The sequence below is a fragment of the Silurus meridionalis genome, chromosome 23 (assembly GCF_014805685.1).
Source record: "Silurus meridionalis isolate SWU-2019-XX chromosome 23, ASM1480568v1, whole genome shotgun sequence".
In the NCBI taxonomy this organism is placed as follows: domain Eukaryota; kingdom Metazoa; phylum Chordata; class Actinopteri; order Siluriformes; family Siluridae; genus Silurus; species Silurus meridionalis.
The window spans coordinates 11,300,505-11,324,901 of record NC_060906.1 but is presented as its reverse complement, the minus strand read 5'-3'; the positions used below and the strand labels follow the sequence as shown (position 1 = coordinate 11,324,901).

Genomic DNA, 24,397 nt, shown 5'->3' with positions numbered 1-24,397 from the left:
ACACTTCATTCAATTAATTTATTATAATTTTATAGTGAAAGATTAACTGCCAGTATGAACACTTTGTCAATATAGGAAAATTGACTCTATTTCCAAGTGTTTTATTATTATTATTATTATTATTATTATTATTATTATTATTATTATTTGTTCAATCTTTGCATGTTTATTTTTCTGACTGTAAAATGTTAGAGTGCATACAATGCTGATATTTTCTCTTCTTGCAGATGCTAAATTGCATTTCTATCTATCTATCTATCTATCTATCTATCTATCTATCTATCTATCTATCTATCTATCTATCTATCTATCTATCTATCCATCCTTTTTTTAGGCTAGAAATCGGGAAGCATGGCGTGACGTCACAACCCGCTTTGTCGCTAGGAAGTAACGTATTAATTCCGTGTCACTTTACGTCGCCATGGTGACAGTCTTCTCAAACACACGCAGAGTCCCCCTTGTTGGCACTAGAAATGGTTTAAGTTATGTAATCACACCGAAAAAATGGAAAAGTTAAGGTTACAGGGGGCCCCTTTCGGAAGTAAATCACCCAGGTAAAACGACTGACTTTTTAAAACGTTTAATAGCAAACTATAATCCTTATATTTTTTATGTCCTTATTAGACTTTCTGATTTTAATAGACTATGCACTGAGGTCTATCCTGCGAACAAGAGGTTGGGAACATACACTCAGCTATCTTACTCCAAGAGAATGATAAATGGAACGGTGAAGACCAAACACATCTCCTTATTCTATCTTTATTTAAATGCTAAATGTCCTCTCTGTAACCTCATTTATCACACAGGTGCCTCATTTAGCCACATGATGCTCCCTCAGGTTGCTGGGTTTATGCAACTGCATGCTCCACCATAATAATGGCTGCTGTAAAGCTTGGCATTAAAAGATTTTCATTATGTACAATATTTCTATTGCAAAATACCCAGTATGTGTTTATAAGTTAAGCATACATACATGTTCCAAGTCAAATCAGTGTCTCCTATTGAATTTCATGCCACGTAAAGAAAACCGAGATTGGTCCATTCACTTACAATCTCACCAGTTTCACTGAGGAACTGCAAAAGAAACCTGGCAGCTTGAGAGGAATCTGTGACACCAGAGAAAAGCGTTTTAAAGACAGCCAGGTACAAAACTCAGCCACTAGATGGGAACAAATGATTGGCATGTGTTCTTACAAAGTTTCAGACAAATTGTATGGGCATAAAAATAAACATGCATACAAAGGTACAAATATTTATTATTTTCTATGGCTTCCATACAGTTATTCCCCAGGAGTATTACCCCAGGACCAGGCACTTATGGTAATGGGGGAATCCCTTCAGCAGCAGTGGAGGAGAAGGCGAGAATGTCTGTGGGGAGATGTCCCACCATTGGCCGTGCCAAACGATTTGGTTGTGACACTGGGGTAAATATTACAATATTTTGTATTATTGATACATAGTTGACGTACATGAACAAATCACACACAATGAAAAAGACATCTGTGATAAGGAACATGAATAAAACAAGGTCAACAATACCAGAAGCAGACATTCACAATAACCAAGTGGTTGAACTGGGATTGTCTGTCTTGTATATGCACCAAATAAATCTTTTACTATTATGCTCAAATCTTTATCAGACCACTGGGGGCTAAGATTGCTGTGTTTTTTGCATATGGCCCTTTTAGAGAAGGAGCTTCATCCACAGAGCTTAAAGTACAGCTTTTTTCTCAGTTGCTTTGGAGCATTTTCTCAAATCATCCTTAATATTTGCAAACCAGTAAGTGCTTTTCTCAAAACAATTACTACAAACAGCACAAAACATTGGATTTCTTGCAAAAGCTTTTACTTTTCTTAAAATCCTTTGTTCATCTCTGAAAAGTAAGTTTTTGTGTCAATGAACAAATCATTGTCCTTTTGTCATTTTAACAAAAAATATATAAAAAATGCTTAGTCATTTTGTCAATATGTGTGCATGATTTCAGTATTTCCTGATGTAAACAGTTGTATGCAGTTTGGATTACAATGATTAAAATTGCACAAGGCTGAATTAAGTATCTATGGCATCTTTAAATTTCAGCAGCACAAATTTAAACATGACTGTATGTGGGATATTGATGAACTTGATAACATACACTCACCTTCATTATTGACATTCAAGATTCATCTGCACAATTCATAAATTCTAGACACATTTACAAAAAACAAAAACAAACAGATTATGACAACTGGTTTCACCATTTTGCATTCAATGACCTATGCATTGAACTGATGCTGAGATGTTTTGGGGGCTAAGACTATTCAGGTGAGAACCAGTGTAATAGATTTTAATAAACAACTGTTAATGTAGAAAACAGCAGAAAATTCTACACAATCAATTAAAAAGTGATGACATGATGTGGAGGTTGAACAAGTAGTTTTACGAATTTCATTTATGATCCGAGAAACGCTACAGTACTAATGTAGTCAATCAAATCCTCATCCACTTACTGCTAGTGATCCTCTGTTGCCACACCATCTATTATTCCCATTAACAGAAAATCCACCTTCTCTGCTTTCACTGCTGTCCTTCATGGAAAAGCTGTTTGGTGATATTGTGGCATCTGTAGACTATAGAAATTGTATGCATGAAAAAATAAAATCTCTCAGAAATGAGTCATATGACAGCCTGCTGTTTGTGTGTGTTTTTCCATATATGCAGGACAGTGGTTTGGGTCCAGGTACATACAACTTGAAAAGCTTCACTGAGCTGATGCTGAGTCGCAAAGTGGGTAAAGATAGACCGTACTACCTGTCCACTAGAACACGAGAACTCTTCAGTCCTCCTGTAAGCACTGCTTTTGTCAAAACGAAAAAAAAAAAACATCAATACAAAAGTGCTTAGATATCTTAATAAACAATTTAAAGCACAGTGTATACACTCTTTCTAGAAAGGTGTGTGTCCAGACCCTTGCAAGTACCCCATAGAGTTGCCCAAGTTTGGTGAAGACCTGCAGAAGCCTGAAAAGAGGAAACATGGGGTGTTTGGAATTATCGAGCAATACCCGGCCATCCCTACTGAGAGAATCTACCTATCCACCTTGTCACAGTGCTCACGACCTGTGGTACATGAAAGACACATTTATTAAATTTGATGCAACTTTTATTCCTCTTATTTGCAATAATGTGATTTAAATGAGCAACCCGAATGCTCCATTCAAAGTCTCTTTCTCTGTTAGACATCTCCCGGGCCAGGCTGGTACAACGTTGCTGCTATGACTCCAAAGTATCGATCGGGAAGTGGCAAACAAGCCCCCTTCCTTTCCACTGCCCCACGGACAAGCAAGAGGACAGAGATGATGCTAAATAAAAACTATGTGAGATCCACAGTGCAATGATACACTAACAAAAAACAAACATCTAATCTGACTGGCAATACATGTACAAAATATACTATTGTAGGAAAATACGATAAAAAAAACCCACCAAAAATCAGTATGAAACAGATTTTTACAGATTTTTACAAAAAGTGTTTTTGAGGATTTTTTTTCCCCCCACAGAATCCAATCGGGCCTGGTCGTTACAACATACCAGAGGTGTGGCTGAACAAGAGCAAATACAGCCATAGATCATCGTTTTTATCTGGCACAAAGCGCTACTTACACTCTCCCGAAAGAGATAAGTTTTACCAGTAAGAACTTACAAGCAAATTCAAAACATCATCAAAAAAACCTATAGACATTAAAAAAGAATCAATAAATAATGTACACTACGTCGGCAAAGGTTTGCGGACACCTGGTCATAAGTGCGGTATGTGCTTTTTGAGCATCGCATTCCACATTTAGTCCCAATTTGCTTTTATAAATCGCTCCACTCTTCTGGGAAGATGTTTCACTAGATTTTGAAGTGTGCTTGTGGAGATTTGTGTTCAGCAGCCACACGGGTGATAATAAAATCAGGAACTGATGTAGGTGAGGAGACCTGGGGTGCAGTCAGTGTTTAAATTCATCCCAGAGGTGTTCAGTAGGGATGAGATCAGAGCTCTATAGCCGGCCACTCGAGATCTTCCTTTACAAAGCATGTAAACGATATCTTGAAGGAGCTCACTTTCTGCACAGGGGCATTGACATGCTGGAACAGGTTTTGGGTTTCCAAGTACAAGTAAATGCAAAATTTTATTATAGCGCATCTAAAGACGTCCTATAGAGTTGTGTGAATGTCAATACTTTTGTCCATATAATGTGTCATCTTAATTACTCTATAATGAAAAGTGGACACATTGCCATTAAGTCTATATAAATGTTGCCACAAAACTGTAGAAAATCTCTGTATGCCATAGTATCACAACTTCAATTCTTGAAACTAAGAGACCCAAACCTGTTCCAGCATGACTATGTCCATGTGCACAAAACTCCATGAAGATATGCTTTACATGGGTTGAATTGAAAGATCTTAATTGGCCTGCAATAGAGCCCTGACCTCAACCTTATTGAACAGTTTTGGGATGAATTGGAACGCTGACTGCACCCCAGGCCTTCTCACACTACACTTACACCTGACTTTACTAACCCCGTTGTGTGAGCACAAATCTTTTCAAGCACAATTTCAAATCTTGTGGAACATCTTCCCAAAAGTGTTGAGGTTATTATAACAGAAAATGGGACTAAATGTCAAATGGGATCAAAAAAGCACAAATAAAACTTTTGACTATATAGTGGACACAAACCTGTCGGTCACTAACAGTTAATGAAAGTCTAAATAATATTTGTTCACATTGAGTAAGGGTAAATGCAATGTATTGTCTGTGTTGTAATAAGATGTTTTAGTTAATTATTGTTATTATTATTTATTAGGGAGAGACTCAGGCCTGCCAATGTCCCTTTGAAAAGCAGATAGATTCTCTTACAACCAGAGGGTCCCTATAAATGAGTAAGAATTCCAAGAGGCAGTATTTTAGCTTATAAATACATTCATTTCTACAGCACAATATGCAGTATATCAGCATGAGTTTTCCTATTTGTATTTTTCTTTGAAGTAAACTAATGCCAAAATATTGACAAATTTGAGTTTTATTGCACCATATACAAGACACACATATCCCAAACCCGTCAAAACAAGAAAAGCAACCAAATGAAATAATAAAAATGTATCCCGGTTATGGATACTGAACCCAGACCCCTGATGACAAAATCCAGTGTGAACATAAAAATCCGCTTTTTGGATGTGCTATGGATGGATACAAACACAGATTGGCTGCAAAAACAATACTGTATGAGGGTGACAGTTTGAAACCAACAATATAATTTTAAATTTTTAAGAAAATGTTGGTGAAAATGAAACAGGGTCTGTAAGGAATAAACATAGCTTCTTCAAGTGGTATACATGTACTAATACTGTACAATGGAAGCAACATATTCAAATACAAATTTGGGTGTAATAGAAGAATTAAAAGACACATTAGTGACACAAGGGCAACAGAAGAATTAATGCCTGAGGTAAAACAAACATTACATAGCTCTTTATACAAGTGTTTTAATATGGATGAAAACAATTTGCTGTAGAGCTTGATGGCAAATTTAATATGAAAATTAGAATAGAGTCATTAAAATATAATTTCATTGACAAAATATCTCTTTGGTATGCAGTAAAACAAAAGAAAGGACAATATTTGTTGTAAAATATATATTTCACTTTCACCCTTTATTCCATTAGGACTGAATTTAGTGTCTTGCAGATTTGGAGATTTTGTTGTACACTTCAGGAAATGCAAGCTCACAGTCCAGCTCCTTCCTTAGCTTATGATACAGAGCACCATCAAACATTTCCCAGAATTCTTCTCGTTCCATGTACACATCAGCATAAAGCATCTGGAAACTAGGGGATAGAATAGTAATAATAAAATGGATTATTAACTGTACATCAATGTGCAGAATGTCAAATATACGCTTCATTTATACACTAGTACACTACCTTAAAACTAAGCTGGCTTAATGATAATTCTCAAAAAAAACATATCAATTTTTAAATAAAATTTAATTTAACCCATCTATGAGGGAAAAGAAGTCATTCCCAGTGCAGAAGTGACACAGATAGAGTATGGGGCTTCATGGCATGTGCATCAACTATAGTAGTGTTTAAAATAATTTCTGGAACAGTTGGTTTGAGAACCTTTCTACCAAGAACAAAATCTCCAGCCAGTAGCACTGTTATGTTAAATCATATTTTGCATGAAAAAACACGCCTTAATGTCTCAATATATGACAAGACCGTAGAAGCTTCCAAAGTGAAGCAATAAAGTAAGTATGTGCAATAAAGCGCCAAATAATGTGTTTCAGAGAGTAAGTAAAGGAAAAACATGGCAGGCAGTAAAATAATCAATGGGACGGGATGCTGCAATGAGGCCCAACGTGGTTTATTTCTCTTATACTGTACCACCCCAATATAGCAAATATATTAGGTGTGTCCCAGACAATTTACATAGTCGAATCTGAATCAAGTCTTGGCCATAACTGACTGATGGTTATGGTAACTCTGTGTATATGTGTGTGTGAAACAAATAAAATTAAATTGCCTGTGCAAGCACCATCGATGCATCGATAAACTTAAAAATAATTTTCATAATTAAATTAAAACACAATATACTTTTATAAAATATTCCATACATTGGAATGGAAGATAAAACTTCATCAAATCAGTCACAGGGGTGTTTTTTCGAAGTTCTCAAAACGTCTGGTCCAATAGAAGCTTTGAGATTTTAATGGCACTGTAGAATACGCAAGCATTTATAATACATAAATGAAGCTTTCTGTTGTTACTGACCCGTGTACATCTCGGACAAACTTCTCAAGCTGGCGCGTAGAAGCCCGAGCCTCAAAGTGTTTGACTTGGGGTTCACCGTACGCCCCGATGTCCACATATAGCTCATCCTCATCTCCTTTAGGGTGCACCATGCCTGGCCGGCTCGGCAATATGAATGGGCACAACCACAGGGGATACACCTACACCCATGTTAAATTGCATGGTAGAATTGAAAATGGATAAAAATTTGATCACGGTATCAGTCTACACATTTGCCATTATTTAATTCATTCATCCCAGTATTACAGTTCAATAAATAATGCACAGTTAACAAGAACCATTATGAGACATTTTTACATTTATATACTATCCATCAGTGAAAAAGTGTAAATGGCTAAAAACAACCGCATAATTACATAATGAATATGATTCAATAAAGTAGAACAAGTCAATTAAGATATTACAGAAGATGTGGAAAAGAGTTTATCTCCGATCACACAAATGCCTCGATGAGAAAACATCCTGCTGCTGCTGAATCTTACCTGAATGTCCTGGTGGAAGTGCGAGAGGGCTGTGCGCATGTGCTTCATGGGCACCAGCATGTCCTGAACCACGTGATGCTGCTCGTAAAGGCGGCGAATGGTCTCGCCCTGAGTCAGCTTCAGTAAGGAGATCTTAGGAGGAACCATCCAGCCGAACAGATACCTGAACAGTGGGTTATTTCCAAATGGTATGATGTCCTGGATACAAGGGCAGGGGGAAAAAAGCGAGAACAATTATGCAAGATAGAGAAAGAAAGCATTTTAAGTGCTGGGAGTTAAACAAAAAGGGGTCATAATCTGGGGGAATCCATCAGACACAGACTGTGCAATCGATACTTCCACTCTGTATTAGAAGGGCCCATTTACATCAAGATATTTACTGTGGATAACACAACAGTACCTACTGTGTATGTGTGTGTGTTTGTGTGTGTGTGTGAGAGAGGGAAAAAGAGAGCAGGGTACTAAAAAGATGATGGATCACAATGTGCTGACAGAGACAGCACATTTCCCCCTAACACAAGCAAGAAAAAATACCTGCATAATTTATCAGGTCTGCAATAATTACCACCATCTTCCTTCAGTTAATGGCATTAGAGAAAAACATTAGTGGACATTATACGTGTCTGTTTGTGTGGGTGTGTGGGTGTGTGTGTGTGTGTGTGTGTGTACTGCATGTGGTTGTGTGTGCGTGTTATTATATCTTGGTGGGAACCATTTAAATGTCCCTAAAAGAATAAGAATACCGGAAATTCTACTCCAAATCTGATCTTTTACAAAAACTCACTCACTCTGTATAAATGCTTTATACTCGAGAGGGTCACAGTTTTAATAATTAACTCCATGTGTGTATTAGAAAGAAAGAGAGAAAGAGCAATACAGACAGAGAGAGAGAGAAAGAGAGAGAGCAGACAGATGGCCAGAGAAAGACTAGACAGATTATATTATAAAACGGAAAGAGAAAACTGTGAAATAGTAATACATTAGGGGAACATTTATGTTGCAGTATCGAAGCTAATGGATATAAAATGGAAGACGGAGACCACACAACCATGTTTAAGTCTTACAATGGACCATCAAACCGCCTATCAAAGAAATCCAATATGTGTTCAAACTGGCTGACAGCAATCCCTATTTACTACCAACTCATACGAAGAATATCACTATACTACATCTACAGTCCAGTGGTGGACATTTATGTAATAAATGTTATTACTGTACTTAAGTAGATTTTTCACATATCTGTACTTTACTGAAGTATTTTCATTTGGGGAGACTTAACTTTAACTTCACTACATTTCAAAGTCAAATATTGTACTTTTTACTCAAATATCAGTCGTTCCTTTTATTTGAGTGAATAAAAACTTAACTGGTTAAACATGCAGCAAGCCACCAATCAGAGTTGAGCGTGCACTCTGTTTTGATTGCCGGTTGGTGGTATCTACTTAGAACGAACATACAGTTCGGCGTCAGTTCAACAGCAGCTGAACATTTTTAGAGGAATAAATGATGGAAGAAACTCCTGACTCTGACTTGCCACAACACATGTGGCCTTATTTGCGCAATTTTTTTTGAAGTACTTGAAAAGAAGGCTTTGGGTTCATGGTAATTTTAATAGATATTATTGAGAAGATTGACTCAAACACTGATTAATATCCTTCTATTAATAGATTGGTGTGCTAAGAGCAGCGGTGGATAAAGTACACCAACTGTACTTAAATTAAAGTAAAGATTTATTTAGTCAAATATTACACCAGTTAAAGTGCCACCTTCATATTTTCTCTTAAGTCTTCTTCTTTCAGCATCTCCCATTAGGGGTCGCCACAGCGAATCATCCGTCTCCATACCCCCCTGTTTTCTACATCTGCCTCTTTCAAACCAACTACCTGCATGTCTTCCTTCACCAAATAAATAAACCTCCTTCTTGGTCTTCCTCTTTTCCTCCTTTCTGGTGGCTCCATCCTCAGCCTTCTTCTACCCATATCCCCCATGTCCTCCTCCACATATCCAAACCATCTTAATCTCACCTCCATCACCTTGTCTCCAAAACGTCCTACATGCACTGTCCCTCTAATAAACTCATTTCTAGTCCTGTCCATCTTCATCACTCCCAACAAAAAACCTCAACATCTTCAGCTCTGCTACCTCCAGCTCCACCTCCTGTCTTTTACTCAATGCGCAAAAGTACAAAAGTATTTGCTTTTAAATATACTTTAATATCCGAAATACTATGATTTATTATGGCCTATTATCATTTTTGTGTTACAAGACTCATAAACTCAGTTTATGTTAAAAGGCTCTGTTACTCTTAGCACAAAAAGTTTTTATCCATTCAATAATTTAAAGGAACGACTGATTTCGCAAAATGTAGTTGAGTAAAAAGATATTTTATTTTCAAATGTAGTGAAGTAAAGTAAAAGTCTCCCCAAATGGAAATATTTCAGTAAATTACAGATATGTAAAAAAGATACTTAAGTACAGTAACAAATTACAGTTACTTCCCTACTGTCCACCACTGGCTTTTCACATAAGCTGAGTTGCTTATGCAGGAGTCTTACAACACAAATGATAATAGGAACATTGTAGCCATAATAAAAAGTACAGTCTAATTGAATAAGTCCAAGTTCAAGTGTTCCTAAAGGTATGCATGCAATCCATCCACCATATCGTCCCTGTTTATCTATTACCCATGGGATGCATTTCACCTTTTCACACATCATACCTGTAGCTCCCAGAAAATGCTTCGTGTGTGTCTGTGGTAGTAGTGTCTGAGTGGGATGTACTCCACTCCACTCCCATTATGCTTCAGGAACTTCTCTACATGTTTAAAGAACCAGGGCTTGTAGTAGTGACCGATGCGATTGATCTAGCAAACACACACAAAAAGCATACTGTTTGCACAATGCAAATATTTGTAATTAATCAAACCAAAAGGTTCTATTCTGTAAAATCTATAGAGACTATTGTTGTATTGTGTGTGGAAATTCCAGGAGATTTCCCAGCAGGTTCTGAAATATGATTACAGTTAAAGATCACATTGTTTCCTCATGTTTCAACTGAAGCTCCCAATCTCTAGTTACATGATTTTATGCATTGTGCTGCTGCTGCCATGTTATTGGCTGATTAGGTGATTGCATAAATCAATGGGTGTACAGTTGTTCCTAAAAACATTGACAGTAAGTGTATTCATATCATTCTTTCACTCACTAATACAAAGTAAGCAATTGGTTATAAAGTGTGTAAAAATAAAAAAGGTTACCAAGGCTCAAAAGAAAACCAAGGTGGACCACATTGTTCTAGAATCCAAATAACACTTTTTGTGTAATGTACCCAACATTTCATTTCTCTTTTTTTGTTATCGGTTTAATTATTCATAACATATATTATTACTTTTTTCTCACTTTCTTTCACATACAACAAAAAGCTTTCTGCAACCTCAAATACGCTCATTTTCTGCAGGTGGGTTGAATAAGGGTTTATTTATTTTCTCTCTACAATCAAACTGTGCTAGAGCTTTCGTGATTCCAGAACAAATCCACGTTGCTTACGTATTCTTAAAGCAGTTCATATATAAAGTGCATATGTAAAACATCCTTACAAAACACTCTGCTTTAAACCATAAAGACATTTGTAAAGCAAAGTATAGATGCAGCCTAAGGAGCCCGTCATGGACATGACCTCACCTTGTCTGGCTCGGCGTGGTCAGTCATAACGCCTGTCATAATAACAGCCTCGTCGATTGAATACTGTAGCCCCTCCACAAAATGGTTCTCTTTGTTAGTGGACTCCTCTGCAAACACCTTACAGATAGAATCCAAACCTCGCACGGCCTTGTACTGGAGCCTCACCCACTGCCGAGCTGGAATAATCCGAATCTCAGCTGCCACCAGGAAGCCCAGGGATCCACAGGACCAAGGAACGGAATAGAACAGCTCAGAGTTCTCTTTCTGCCCCACAAGGAGAAGTTTATAAGTAAATGTACTGTAGAGTGCATCTGGAAAATATTCAGTGCTTCACTTTTTCCACATTTTGTTATGTTACAGCTTTATTCCAAAATAGATTAAACTAATTATTTTTCCTTTAAAATTCTACAAACAATACCCCATAAAAAACGAAAAGAAATCACACACAAGTATTCACAGCCTTTGCCATTACATTCAAAACTGAGCTCAGGTGCATCCCGTTTTCACTGATCGTCCTTGAGATGTTTTTACAACTTGATTGGAGTCCACCTGTGATAAATTCAGTTAATTGGACATGATTTGAAAAGGTAAAGACCTGTCTATATAAGGTCCCGCAATTAACAGTGCATGTCAGAACACAAATCAAGCCATAAGGTCCAAGGAATCATCTGGAGACCTCTGAGACAGAAGCCACTCCACCAGTAAAAAGCAAATGACAGCCCTCCTGGAGTTTGCCAAAAGGTACCTGAAGGACTCTCAGGCCATGAGAAACAAGAGATTGAACACTTTGTCCTGGAGGAAACCAAACACAGCTCATCACCTGGCCAATACAATCTCTAGATTGAAGCATGGTGGTGGCAGCATTATGCTGTGATGTTTTCTGTGGTGGGAACGGGGAGACTATATGGATCGAGGGAAAGATGAATGCAGCAATGTACAGAGACATCCTTGATAAAAACCTGCTCCAGAGCGCTCTGGACCTCAGATTGAAGTGACGGATCATCTTCCAACAGGACAACAGCCCTGAACACACAGCCAAGATAACAAAGGAGTGGCTATGGGACGACTCTGAATGTCCTTGAGGGGTTGCAGCCAGAGTCCAGAATTGAACCCGATTGAGTATTTCTGGAGAGGTCTGCAAATGGCTGTGCACCAACACTCTTCATTCAACCTGATGGAGCTTGAGAGGTTCAGCAAAGAGGAAATGGAGAAACTGCCAAAAAATGTGTGCCTAACTTATAGCATTATACTCACAAAGACTTGAGGCTGTAATTGGTGCCAAAGGTGCTTCACCAAAGCTTCACCAAAAAACAGCAAGGGCCAAACTGTCTCGTGCCATCAGAGAGGCGAAGCGCGCACACGCGAAGAAAATCCACAACCATTTCCAGGACAGCGGAGACACCTGGCGCATGTGGCAGGGCATCCAGGCGATCATGAATTACAAGACCACATCACCTGCTTGTGACCGTGACGCCTCCCTCCCGAATGTGCTGAACGATTTCTACGCCCGGTTTGAGGTACAGAACAACGTGAAGGCGAGGAAGACCACCCCTCCTCCCACTGACCAGGTGCTCTGTCTAACCACAGCTGAAGTGAGGAAAACTCTATGCAGAGTTAACCCACAGAAGTCTGCTGGACCAGACAACATTTCTGGCAGAGTGCTCAGGGAATGTGCAGAACAGCTAGCAGATGTCTTCACTGACATCTTCAACATCTCCCTGAGCAGCAACGTTGTTCCCACGTGCCTCAAGACAACGACCATTGTTCCCGTGTCGAAGAAATCTACTGTCTCCTGCCTCAATGACTATCATCCCGTCGGGCTTACACCCATCGTGATGAAGTGCTTCGAGAGGCTCTTCATGAGGCACATTAAGACACAGCTTCCACCCTCCCTGGACCCCATGCAGTTTGCGTATCGTCCAAACCGTTCCACGGACGTTGCTATCTCCACAACCCTCCATCTGGCCCTCACCCACCTGGATAACAAGGACTCATATGTACGAATGCTGTTCATTGACTTCAGCTCAGCATTCAACACAATCATTCCTCAGCACCTGATCAAGAAGTTGAACCTTCTGGGCCTGAACACCTCCCTCTGTAACTGGATCCTGGACTTTCTGACTGGGAGACCTCAGTCAATCAGGATCGGGAACAGCATCTCCAGCACCACCACACTGAGCACTGGGGCCCCCCCAGGGCTGTGTGCTCAGCCCACTGCTGTTCACTTTGCTGACTCACGACTGGGTAGCAATGCACAGCTCGAACCACATCATCAAGTTTGCTGATAACACGACCGTGGTGGGTCTAATCAACAAGAACGACGAGTCAGCATATAGAGAGGAGGTGCAACGGTTAACCGCCTGGTGTGGAGCAAACAACCTGTCTCTGAACGTAGACAAAACGAAAGAGATGGTTGTGGACTTCAGGAGAGCACAGAGCGAACAATCTCCACTGATTATTGATGGATCCTCAGTGGAGATCGTCAAGAGCACCAAATTCCTTGGTGTTCATCTGGCAGACAACCTCACCTGGTCACTCAACACCAGCTCCATCACAAAGAAAGCCCAGCAGTGTCTCTACTTCCTGAGACGGCTGAGGAAAACCCACCTCCCTCCCCCCATCCTGACCATGTTCTACAGAGGGACCATTGAGAGCATCTTGAGCAGCTGCATCACTGCCTGGTTTGGGAACTGCACCGTCTCGGACCGCAAGGCCCTACAGAGGATAGTGAGAACAGCTGAGAAGATCATCGGAGTCTCTCTCCCCTCTATCATGGACATTTACACTACACGCTGCATCCGCAAGGCACACAGCATTGTGGACGACCACACACACCCATCACACACACTTTTTACCCTCCTGCCATCAGGAAAATGGTTCTGAAGCATTCGGGCCGCCACATCAAGACTGTGCAACAGTTTCTTTTCACAAGCCATCAGGCTTCTGAATACACAGAAATGAAACGGAACTCTTACACACACACTGTTTGCACTAGGTTGCACTCGATGCACTTTATGTAGCTTGTGTTGTAGCTCTATGTTGTTTTGTTTGTTGTTGTTTAGTGTAGCACCAGGGTTCCAGAGGAACGTTGTCTCGTTTTTACTGTGTACCACTGTGTATAGTAGAAATGACAATAAAAGTTTTTATTTATTTTAAATAGATTTGCAAAGATTTCAAACACACTTCTTTGACATTGTCATTTGGGGGTATTGTTTGTAAAATTTTGAGGAAAATAATGAATTTTATCCATTTTGAAATATGGCTATAACATAAAAAATGTGGAAAAAATTAAGCGCTGTGAAAACTTTCATGATGTACTAGTACAATACAAGGTGGTATCAAAACGTTTTAAAAATAGTTTTGTAACACGCCAACAGATGGCAGCACAAGGCTTCATGCAGTCACAGGGAGCACCGACCTTCATAAGTCAGTGTGCCAAAAAACATTGTCCTGTGTACATCAGGAGCTGTACGACTGGTACTATACTGACCACATGCATTGACGAAAGCGACTGGATCCGTGAGGCGAGGGACAAACCGGACGCTACACGACGGCAATGCACCCTGTCACCGAGCGCTCCTCATACGCGAGTTTCTTGCCGAAAACAACATGATCTCACTTCCTTGCTCGCCAGATTTTGCTCCTGCGGACTTCGCCCTCTACCCAAAGATGAAGCTCAAAGGTCACCGTTTTGACATTATTCCTGAGATCCAGTACAAAATCGCAGAAGATGCTTGACATGGTTGAAAAAAGAAGACTTCCAGGACACACATTCCACAAGTGGCAGGAATGCTGGGAGCGCTGTATTGCTGTGCAACAGGACTAGTCCTAGTGTGTAAATGTAGATAAATAATGTATTTTCTTGTAAACAGAGCTTGTTTTAAAACGTTTTGATACCACCTTGTGTATATAATGAAATCTTTTTCTAAAAGATACTTGTCATACATTTCTCATTACATTCTACTTTACATTATTTCTTTTTAAAAGAATAGAGACATACTATAGTATACAGTATATACACAACATAATGTATAAATACAAATAAGAAAAAAGAGACCACTAGTAATTAGTTACGCTAACAGACATATTGCACACAGGTAATATTGCACGCTTTTTTACATTTCTGTTATTGCACGTGTTAAGATACTTTGTTATTTTACAGTTAAACAGTGATAACAGTGTGTATCATAGTGACTGGTTCACTGGAAGCAGCTTTGATTGTAAATACTATGTCTTTAAGTGTATACTTCCTACTGATACAAACACAAAGGGGGTTCACACACAACCACACACAAAATCTAATTCATACCTCAGTGCAGCGAACCAGACTGCCATCTGCCAGTACCAGCTCAAAGGCCACACAGATGTGCTGGAACAGGCCATAAATATGGGATGAAGACTCAATCCCTGTGCCCATTACCAAACCCCCTGACACAGAGAGAGAGAGAGAGAGAGAGAGAGAGAGAGAGAGAGAGAGAGAGAGAGAGAGAGAAAGCCAGAATATCAATGATTGAAAAATGTTACAAAGATGACAACAGGACTTGTATTAAAAAAGTATTTGATCATGTGTACTTTGTATTTTCAACAACTTTAATAGAGCATGTATTCCTGTGTGTAATGTATCTGCAGAGGGAATATATGATTAAGATGAGAAAACAGGGTTGTGCTCTCTTGCTTTCCCACACAGCATCTCTCTGTAGGCTTCCAAATGAATTTGCAGTAGCAGCAGCAGTGGAAACCATTACCTGGACAGCGGGTTTCTGCTACCCATAAACGCTTTTAGTAGAACAGGCCATTTCCGCACCCAATCTAACCTAACACACTGAAACAGGGCCATTACTCATTCATAACCCAATTAGGAGTAGCCTCTGATGCACCACACGAGACATACAATATCGACCAGCAAAGAAATATTGCATATACACACTCCACTTAAAGCTGTAATATTGATTCGAGTCAATACACTGGGGGAAGGGACAAAAGAGCGAAATTGAAAAAGCGGGATAAAATAAAGCCGACAGGCTTCGTTCTGGTTTTGTGAACGTACCTACTGTGAGATCATCAAGCTCAGGTAATACAGGCAGCGTCCAGCCAATGGAATTCAATAAGGCAGTCACCTGACCCATGTTCACCAACGGCTCCACACGGACCACCTAAGGACAGGTGTAGGATCATATCAATTTGCTTTGCTCTCATTCCTGACTAAACTCACAATAACGACTGTAATCTAATTATTTACGGTTGGGCCGTGCATCTGAGTGAAAGACAGCCCCTGAACACCACTGGCTTTAATATGTAAGTGCTTTCAGTTACAAACTACATCGAATGAAACATTATCTTTAATGCTGTTATGTGCAAGGTTTACTCTGATTGCCCTGTGGATTTGTAGTGAGATCCCACCTGTCTTTTTGTGTCCACCTCTAGGATATCCATCATATTGATTTTTATATTCTTGTGAGTCTTCTTATATTTCCCCACCCTCAGAGATACGGTCAGCCAGCCGGGACGCCCAGTGCACATATATGCCTTTCCTCCCTCCTTCTTCCACTCACGAACCTAAAAAAGCAAGAAGAAATCTTTAGAGGATGATATGAATAAGATTTGTTTTTCTTATTTACAATAGATACATGTATACAATCAAACAATTCAGAGTGAAATTAAATGTAGATAAAAAAAAATTAAAGGTGCAATAAGTCAAGTTTTTGTTTCATCTGCTGTGAATTTGGCCAGACGACTGAATAGGAGATGGCAGTCTTATATCAGCCCCAACTTAGCAAACTACTATCTAATGTATTTAACGTTCTCTTAGCTGGCCATGACAATCAGAACCTCACTGACTAAACCACACATCTATCTTCTAAAAATCAACTAGTCACAGGAATCAACAAGATAGCTTAAGTAACTGCCTAAAAATCTACTGGAAAATTTATCTTTGACTTAAAGGCTTTGTGGCTGATCATTTGCAATGTCAATTAAATGGCCTCTTCTATAAACAGGTACTATATATTTACTGAGTGAAGAGAAATTGCCAGATTCTGTAGCAATAATTAGAAGGTTAGCAGTGCTTATGTAAATTTAATTCTACCAACTATTACAGGTCGACCAATTTATCGGTTAGTTAATTCATCTGTCAGATTTTGGCTGATTTTTATCAGCAGAAATCAATACCAATAGTTTTTCCGGCTCGCGTCTGTTGCAGGAGTCTGTTGTCATTTACACGAGAGACTGCATGCTGCATGGAGAACGCACATCGCACGGAGAACACTATATTATATTTATTTTTCTTTTATTTATAAATTATATAATTATATTTATTAATTCATATATTAATTTTTTTTCATTGAGCACATTTTCATGATTATGTACCTTTTTTTATTTTTTTTATTTTAGTATTATTTAACATAGTGTATCCATTTGAAAAACTATTGATTGATTAATCGGACATCGGCAAGTAGAATCCAATCTAGCTCTCAGTATCAGTAAAACCCACGAACTCTACCAACTATAGTTCTCAAAAGGAAAAGTTGCTTATATAACTTATTGAGAACGATCACCAAAACCTTACGAGATCACAAAAACAAACTAGATTTATGTTTTTACCAACTCAGTGGGAAGAAAATGAACATTTGCATTGCAAATCGAAGCTTTCCCTGTAATTAGGTGATTAAAAAGTTCTTTATGCTTTGGGTCAGGTGTCTGTAAAGTAGGAGCAGGACTTCTTCCAATACTCAGTACAGCATGATACAGTTTCACAGTCTGGACGTTCTAAACATGGCAGAATTATTGGGTTCATTACTGTCATTAGTGTGTTCTTTTTCTTTCATTAGACAGTTTTGTGGCTTAAATGATGGCACTGTAATGAGAGTGTTGGACCAATCAATAGCCTGCCTAATGTTTGTCTATGTTTAGTACATTTGGTATTTAGTATGGGGGATTTGTGCTGGACCTGGACTAGGTTACACAAACACACAAGTTGAACCAGCAGTGTTTCCAGCAATGAGTTTGTGACAAGGTATATAAATTTTTAATTAGCACATCTAGCTTCTTTTAGAGCAGACATGTAAAATCCTCCTGCATTCTCACACCAGCTCACATCACATTACTTGTTTTATACATTTAGAGAGTATAGTGAACTGTTTCACCTACATGCTTCTTTTGTTTTTCTTTTAAAGCTCCCTTCTTGGATTCTGCCTAACAAATTGAAACTTTTCATCATAAATATGGTAAAGTACATTTTATGACAGGTATCGCTATATGGAGCATCTTCGGGTCTTCTTTATATCAATCTATATCATTCCACCCTGTCAGGGACACTAAGCCATGCCTAGGTGTGCACAATTTTAGGCATACCTTTGAGAATTGAAAGCTGTCAGTGTGTCTTCCGTGCAGAATTGGAGTGAAATTGTTATTCTATATACTGATGATTCTATCTACAGTTCTCTTTAAATCATCCATAGAGGAAAATGTAATAGTTATTAGAGGCTTGTGCAATAGTGAATTACTTGCATCTCTGATAATATATAGGGCGATAATTAAACTGACCGGAAATACCTGTGCTTTTAGAGCGTTTAAGCACAACCTACAGCCTGAGGTTGTCAGACTCGAGTATTCAGACAGCTCATTAGTCTTCTAAAAAGCATGTGTTTTCAGAATGTGCTTTTTCACTTCTATATCATGAATATGATCATTAGTTTAGAAAATAGTAATGATTTAATGACTGCAACCATTGTTTTCATTCTTTCCCAGTTCCCAGAACTGATGAGTCAGCTAAATAAGAGTTTACAGAAATTGCATTCAAGAAGGTTTGACAAAATTGAAAAGTTCTGCATTGAAGAAAAACTAAAGAAAATGTCAATATGGGGTAGCTCAGTGGATCAGATGTTGGACTTCTGAATAGAAAGTCATGGGTTCAAATCCCAGCACCAAGCAGCACTAATGCTGGGCCCTTGAGCAAGGCCTCTACTATTGATCACTGAATCTATGAATAGTACAAGTATATATAAGCATATAGAGTAAATAATCATAGGTCTATAGCATCTCTTTAGCAAAAATCCTGTGTGGAAGAAAAGAAATGCATGCAGTAAACGTGTATGAATGATGATCTTTATAGAGCTCACCTGTCTCTGGATGTCTCGGACCCGCTGCTCGTGCAGCTTCGGCGCTGAGCACATCTTAAAGATGATCCAAGCACGAATATAATAGTAGGCATCAAACAGCACAGACAGGGGCAGGAGGAAAAGGCAAACGAAAATCCATCGCTGGTGAATTATAACATATTCAAGCCCTTTTATTCTGATCCATACGAGGAACAGAAGAATCAGAGCACCGAGATACAACAGCGCATCCATAACAATAAGAATAATATTAGTATCCGTGCAAATGTAAACTCTCAATATACACACGGTTTTAAAATAAAATCAACTTTTCCTTGTACTTTTTGTTTAGATCCTCACACTCAAACCCGCAACCGCAAATTTTGACATCTCGATTTAAATGCATGCTTTTTTACAACTTGGGAATGGCTGCATCCTAAACCGCAAACTATTCCCTATAGAAGGACACTAGATATTACCTGAAGTAATGCGTTTATGAGCCTAGAAAGTGCACTGAAAAAGAAGCAGGAAGTAATTTGAGATTAAACCTAGGTGGACTGGTAAGCCACGCCTCTACAGAGCACGGATTGGCCGGTGGTGCGTCCATTACGCTTTCTCCAGTTGTTGCGTCTGGGCTTGTTTATCCAATAGGAATCGAGGAGGACAATCGGACCATTGCCTCAGGGATCACCTGAACAAATCAAAGAAAAGAGCGCGTGAGTTCTGCAAGAGATGGAAAGAAATATATTATATACAATAATCACAGAATATTAAAATGAATACATTCATGCATGATGTCATAATGGGCCATTTTTCACTTTGAAACATTTGTAAAATATGTAGTTTTTGAAGTGCAACGTCAAAGTCGGTGTTTGTTTGATGCTAAACGCGCGCGCGCGCTCGTCCATCATGAAGAAACGTGGTGTGGGGAAGAAAAAAAGCGCGTGCGTTGCGGGAAAACAGCGGGGTGGGGCGAATGTTCACTAGTGCACACACACACACACACGCACGCACACACTCGGGCTAGTGTGTAACGGTACTACATGATAGACACACACTGATCACCTACATGAAGCGAGGGAGGACGCAACCGGAAGACTGAATGAACAGCATCTTTCAGCTTCCGATTTTCTTTTTCTTTTCTTTTCTTTTTTTTTTCGGAAAACCGTAATAAATCGGAATGATGGTTTTGCGCACGAGAGGACTTTTTATTTTGGACTCGTCATGAGATCTTATCAAGGGAAACCATCTCGAGAAGCAGATTGTAGCCTGAACAAATTGTGAGGAGGAGAAAAAAATAAAGGAAGAAAGTAAAAAAAAAAAAATCTGGATGAGATGGGATTTTGCAACTTTTAAGGAACTTTTTAAGGAGCTGCGCGCGCGTGCGTGCATGAGAGAGAAAGAGTAAAGCGTGTGTGTGTGTGTGTGTGTGTGTGTGTGTGTGAGCGTGAGACAGGAGCCCTGGGTTGAAGTTTGGAGATGCCTTCTCTGCATCATGGAGCCGTGTTCGTTGGGGTCTTCCTCATTGTCACCGGCGGCTCGACCGCCTTCCTCACATCCAGCCAAAGCCGCCTGCAGGCGTTCAGCCTGTGCTGTGTGGTGCTCGGCGCAGTCATGCTCATTCTCGGCCTCTTTTGGGCCATGAACGGAAAGAGTCGGCAGGGTTCCTACACGAACGAATACACACACGACTACGGGCATGTGCTGTTCAGCCCCCCGCCCGGGAGCCACTTCCCGGAGTCCCAGTCTGTCTTCTTGCACAGGTAATCATACAGTATATCTTTCCCTACAACCATGCACCATGTCCTAAATGTCCACTGTACCCTCTCTTATGCATGCTTGCATTGCACTTCCAGTGATTCATTTCAATAGTGAGGGTTTTTTTCATGCACAGAATAACAATCAACACAACAAACTGAGGACTGGGAAAGATGATGATTACAGATTAAAGGTTTTGTTTAATAATAATCCTGAATGCAGAATATTAAAAAAAGGTTCATGTTCTTTGAATGCACGTGCACTTAATTTTCTGTACAACCCCCTGAATTAGAAATTCTTGGACAGCAGAAAGCTCTATCCACTGAAGTAACTATGTAGATATAAAATGAGTCTGAATCTTAAAATAATAATAATAATAATAATAATAGAGAGAGAGAAGTCCACACTTTATTTTTTTATTTTTTTATTTTTTACAACTGATTGCATCTTGTATATTTTTATGTCTGTCTAGGAAAGTGCACCTTTCATTATCTAGCATGAAATGCTGTTTGGATTGATTTGGGGATTGTTTGCACTTGTAAGCATTAGGCATTTTTATCTATTGAGGTGTGCCATATACTTTAGCAAGAACTCTAAGATGAAAAATGAGTTGGGCAGAAGCTATAAAAAAAAAACTGACCATGCATTGTTTACGATTTGATGGCATAATGATTTTAAATGCAACCTTGATGTTGAGGATAATGTCTCTGAGAAATTAAATAATACAATATGGAGTATTGTTCTCTTATTGAACAAACTCATGAGAACCTCCAAACTCACAAATGTAAAGGGTCATGGGAGTCACTACAAAACCCTTTTGTATTTCACTCAACTGAAAACCATATTCAACATCAGTTTATGTATTTATATTCCCTAAAAGCAAAAATCACGGTTTGTGCGCCACCTAGTGTAACCTTATAATACCACTTATATGTCATAAAGAGTTAGAAATAATTCTCTAACCAATTATATATCTCAAATAGCTCCATTAAACACAGATTCATTTAAGCATTTAGTAAATGTCTTTTCTGAAAGAAAAATGAAGCATAAATTGATTATGAAAATGTTAATAATGGATTTGGACATGTTGAGTCGGAACTGGTTTACACTTATTGAATGTGTGTCAGATCTGATCATACAGTTGGCCAAATGACTACTCAATTAAAATTCCTCACAGTCCAAGTGTTGAAAAAGATGGTTACTTGAATTCCTGCTGTAGAGTTGCCCAAATGAGGATGGGTTCCCCTTTTGAGTCTGGTTCCTCTCAAGGTTTCTTCCTCATTACATCTAAGGGAGTTTTTCCTTGCCACAGACGCCATGGCTGCTCATCAGGGATAAATACACATCATTTACCTTAACTGTTGATTTCTGTAAAGCTGCTTTGAGACAATGTCTGTTGTGAAAAGCGCTATAGAAATAAACTTGACTTGACTAGAGGACATGACTGTAAAAAATATACTTTGATTCGGAACCAATCTTTAATCTGAAATATTCTCTATTGATATTAATCCCAGTTTATCTTCAACTGTTTTTTTTTTAGAGCTGCATATAAATTTGTCTGAGATTTGCACTTAAATTTGTCCTTTTTTATGTTTTAAGTATCATAAATCCAGGTTCGCGTTCTGACAAAGTTTAATAGAACGCAATCATATGAGCATGCATATCTGAATGTGTGTTTTTGTGTGTGTCTTTATGTGAATGTTTTAGGACTTTGGAAAGGCAGAGACGAGGGCTGTACAGCGAAGATTTCGACTATCCTCCCATGGAGCCGACATGTTTCAGCCCAGCTGCTCGAGGGCCACCACCCCACTGGGAGATGGAACCTCCACCTCCGTACGAAGTGGCCATCAAGACTACATGCAGCTCCACGAACATGCGGCGCAGTTACTCGGACACGCTTTTGCCCACCGAGCCACTCTTTAGTCGCTCCCGTGAGATCAGCTTCGAAGTATAAGGCTTGCTTTGTCAGTGAGCCATTAGGCTGCACCCAATCGCTGCAGCCACCAGCTGGCACGGAGCATGGCTTACCCAGAGAACCTACATTCCAAGTGTGCTTCAGAAACCTTATACTGAAGCTCCTTACTCATCACTAGGAGTTCTTAATAAAATGGGAACGTCCGTAGGAGTGCTCAAAATCTGCAGTTTCCCCCAAAGCTATAGATTGCTCAGTATTTTCACAACTGGCAGTGAAACTGAGGTCATTTTGCCCATTGTCTCCCTGCAGCCAATGCTATTTTGTTCCATACAAGTTACATTATACACATTACTGACTTTACACTACAAACATGCATACTTCTACACATTTACAAATTCCTCACAAGCATGAATCACATTCATTTCTCGACAAACTCAAGAACTGTACTCGCTGCTTATGGATGTCACATAGTATATAGAAACTCCTGGACTCATGAAAATAAGATCTCTTGCACAATCGGAACTCATCAATGTAAGCACCAGCTCATGAGACGAAAACAGAGAGAAAAGGCCTGGCTATATATGCAAAGCTTCTAGTTGCTCCTGGTGGTTTGAGAGGAGATCTTATGCCTTGTCAGTATCTTATGCAGAAAAGACTGATTGAAGCTGGAGTCGTAGGAAATGACACCAGATCAAAAATGCAGCTCTATCGAAAAGCACACTGACAGTGGCAATAGTGAAATGGCTTGTTGCATTGGACTGAACTGCTAACATGGTGACGAGAGCCATAAGGATGTATCTCTTCATTTGGGTGCTTACAGAGAATTGACAGACTATGTCTTACAGGAAACACTTGCCATTAAGCGCAACATCAAACCAGAGCGTTATTTGGTTTGTCACTAGTGACCTTTGTGTCCCCCGGAGGAAACTGACAATCTAAGAAGCATTGATTTGTGATGTAATGTAAGTATTGAATGCCTTACTGATGTGATCACGGATGACCACAGTGCATTAGCTGGTTTAATATTACCTTGGACTCTTCTTGTTTGTAACATTATAAATCAAGGCATTTTCATTGATTGCTTTCTCTGCTTCGAACCAAAGTGACATTAAAATGATGTGCCTCCATTAAATACAAATCAGGGCCTTTAAATGAAGGTACTTTTGCACTATACAATATAGGATATGCACGATGTACGTGGTTTACGTGCATGTACCCAAAGATTATTACATAAGACTATTAATATTGTTTTTTGTTTTGTTTTTTAAACAAAATGTCAAGTGTTTTCATTTGTTTTTGAGAAATAAAGTACAACAAAAATAAGTATATATTGTCATTTACAATTTATATATACATAAAATATAATATAGCAAACATCAAAATTAGGGGAAAAGTGGGGTCTCTGTGATTTTGATCAATAAAGATAGAAGAAAATGTCCAGTACCTCACATAATCATGTTATACAACCATAGTGAGCAGAAAAGCCTCTCAGCATACACACAAAACATCAAGTCGTGGGGGAATATGGGTTTTAACCAGAACTGTAACTAACGATTATTCCGATTAATCGGACGATTGTTGATTGATTAATCGATTAATTTTCTTGTTATTATTAGATGTTTTGCTTATTAT

The 24,397-nt window shown here is 39.0% G+C and overlaps 3 protein-coding genes across 4 annotated transcripts; 2 read left to right on the top strand and 1 right to left on the bottom strand.

The window, feature by feature from the left end:
• The first annotated feature begins 334 nt into the window (after positions 1-334).
• LOC124376952 (lymphocyte expansion molecule-like) lies at positions 335-5,030 on the top strand. Its single transcript, XM_046836173.1, has 9 exons — positions 335-554; positions 643-727; positions 1,024-1,143; positions 1,281-1,424; positions 2,702-2,827; positions 2,931-3,104; positions 3,219-3,356; positions 3,540-3,670; positions 4,833-5,030. The coding sequence occupies exons 1-9, from the start codon at positions 505-507 to the stop codon at positions 4,873-4,875; spliced, it is 1,011 nt and encodes a 336-aa protein (XP_046692129.1). The 5' UTR covers positions 335-504; the 3' UTR covers positions 4,876-5,030.
• Positions 5,031-19,487, bottom strand: dhcr24 (24-dehydrocholesterol reductase). Its single transcript, XM_046836172.1, has 9 exons — positions 19,117-19,487; positions 16,400-16,555; positions 16,047-16,152; positions 15,309-15,427; positions 11,000-11,263; positions 10,039-10,182; positions 7,320-7,517; positions 6,799-6,977; positions 5,031-5,853 (listed from the first exon to the last, which is right to left on the bottom strand). Exons 1-9 carry the CDS (start codon positions 19,345-19,347, stop codon positions 5,700-5,702), a joined length of 1,551 nt encoding a protein of 516 aa, XP_046692128.1. The 5' UTR covers positions 19,348-19,487; the 3' UTR covers positions 5,031-5,699.
• A 255-nt stretch (positions 19,488-19,742) lies between these two features.
• On the top strand, positions 19,743-24,101 carry si:dkeyp-51f12.2 (uncharacterized protein LOC100151460 homolog). Of its 2 annotated transcripts, none has more exons than XM_046836176.1 (3): positions 19,743-19,808; positions 20,549-20,855; positions 22,558-24,101. In XM_046836176.1, exons 2-3 carry the CDS (start codon positions 20,572-20,574, stop codon positions 22,802-22,804), a joined length of 531 nt encoding a protein of 176 aa, XP_046692132.1. In that variant the 5' UTR covers positions 19,743-19,808; positions 20,549-20,571; the 3' UTR covers positions 22,805-24,101. The 2 variants fall into 2 exon arrangements, with proteins under 2 accessions (XP_046692132.1, XP_046692131.1); XM_046836175.1 differs by having other exon boundaries at positions 19,753-19,808; positions 20,539-20,855.
• Positions 24,102-24,397: the final 296 nt, after the last annotated feature.

What these genes read in the sequence shown, in the direction of transcription:
- LOC124376952 (XM_046836173.1), top strand. Translation starts at nt 505, where the DNA reads ATGGAAAAGTTAAGGTTACAGGGGGCCCCTTTCGGAAGTAAATCACCC. An exon ending in AGCGTTTTAAAGACAGCCAG is followed by an intron (nt 1,144 to 1,280) that starts GTACAAAACTCA and finishes GCTTCCATACAG; the next exon opens with TTATTCCCCAGGAGTATTAC. An exon ending in GAGAACTCTTCAGTCCTCCT is followed by an intron (nt 2,828 to 2,930) that starts GTAAGCACTGCT and finishes CACTCTTTCTAG; the next exon opens with AAAGGTGTGTGTCCAGACCC.
- dhcr24 (XM_046836172.1), bottom strand. Translation starts at nt 19,347, where the DNA reads ATGGATGCGCTGTTGTATCTCGGTGCTCTGATTCTTCTGTTCCTCGTA. An exon ending in GCTTGATGATCTCACAGTAG is followed by an intron (nt 15,428 to 16,046) that starts GTACGTTCACAA and finishes TCTCTGTGTCAG; the next exon opens with GGGGTTTGGTAATGGGCACA. An exon ending in ACCACGCCGAGCCAGACAAG is followed by an intron (nt 10,183 to 10,999) that starts GTGAGGTCATGT and finishes TGTGTTTGCTAG; the next exon opens with ATCAATCGCATCGGTCACTA.
- si:dkeyp-51f12.2 (XM_046836176.1), top strand. Translation starts at nt 20,572, where the DNA reads ATGCCTTCTCTGCATCATGGAGCCGTGTTCGTTGGGGTCTTCCTCATT. An exon ending in CAGTCTGTCTTCTTGCACAG is followed by an intron (nt 20,856 to 22,557) that starts GTAATCATACAG and finishes TGAATGTTTTAG; the next exon opens with GACTTTGGAAAGGCAGAGAC.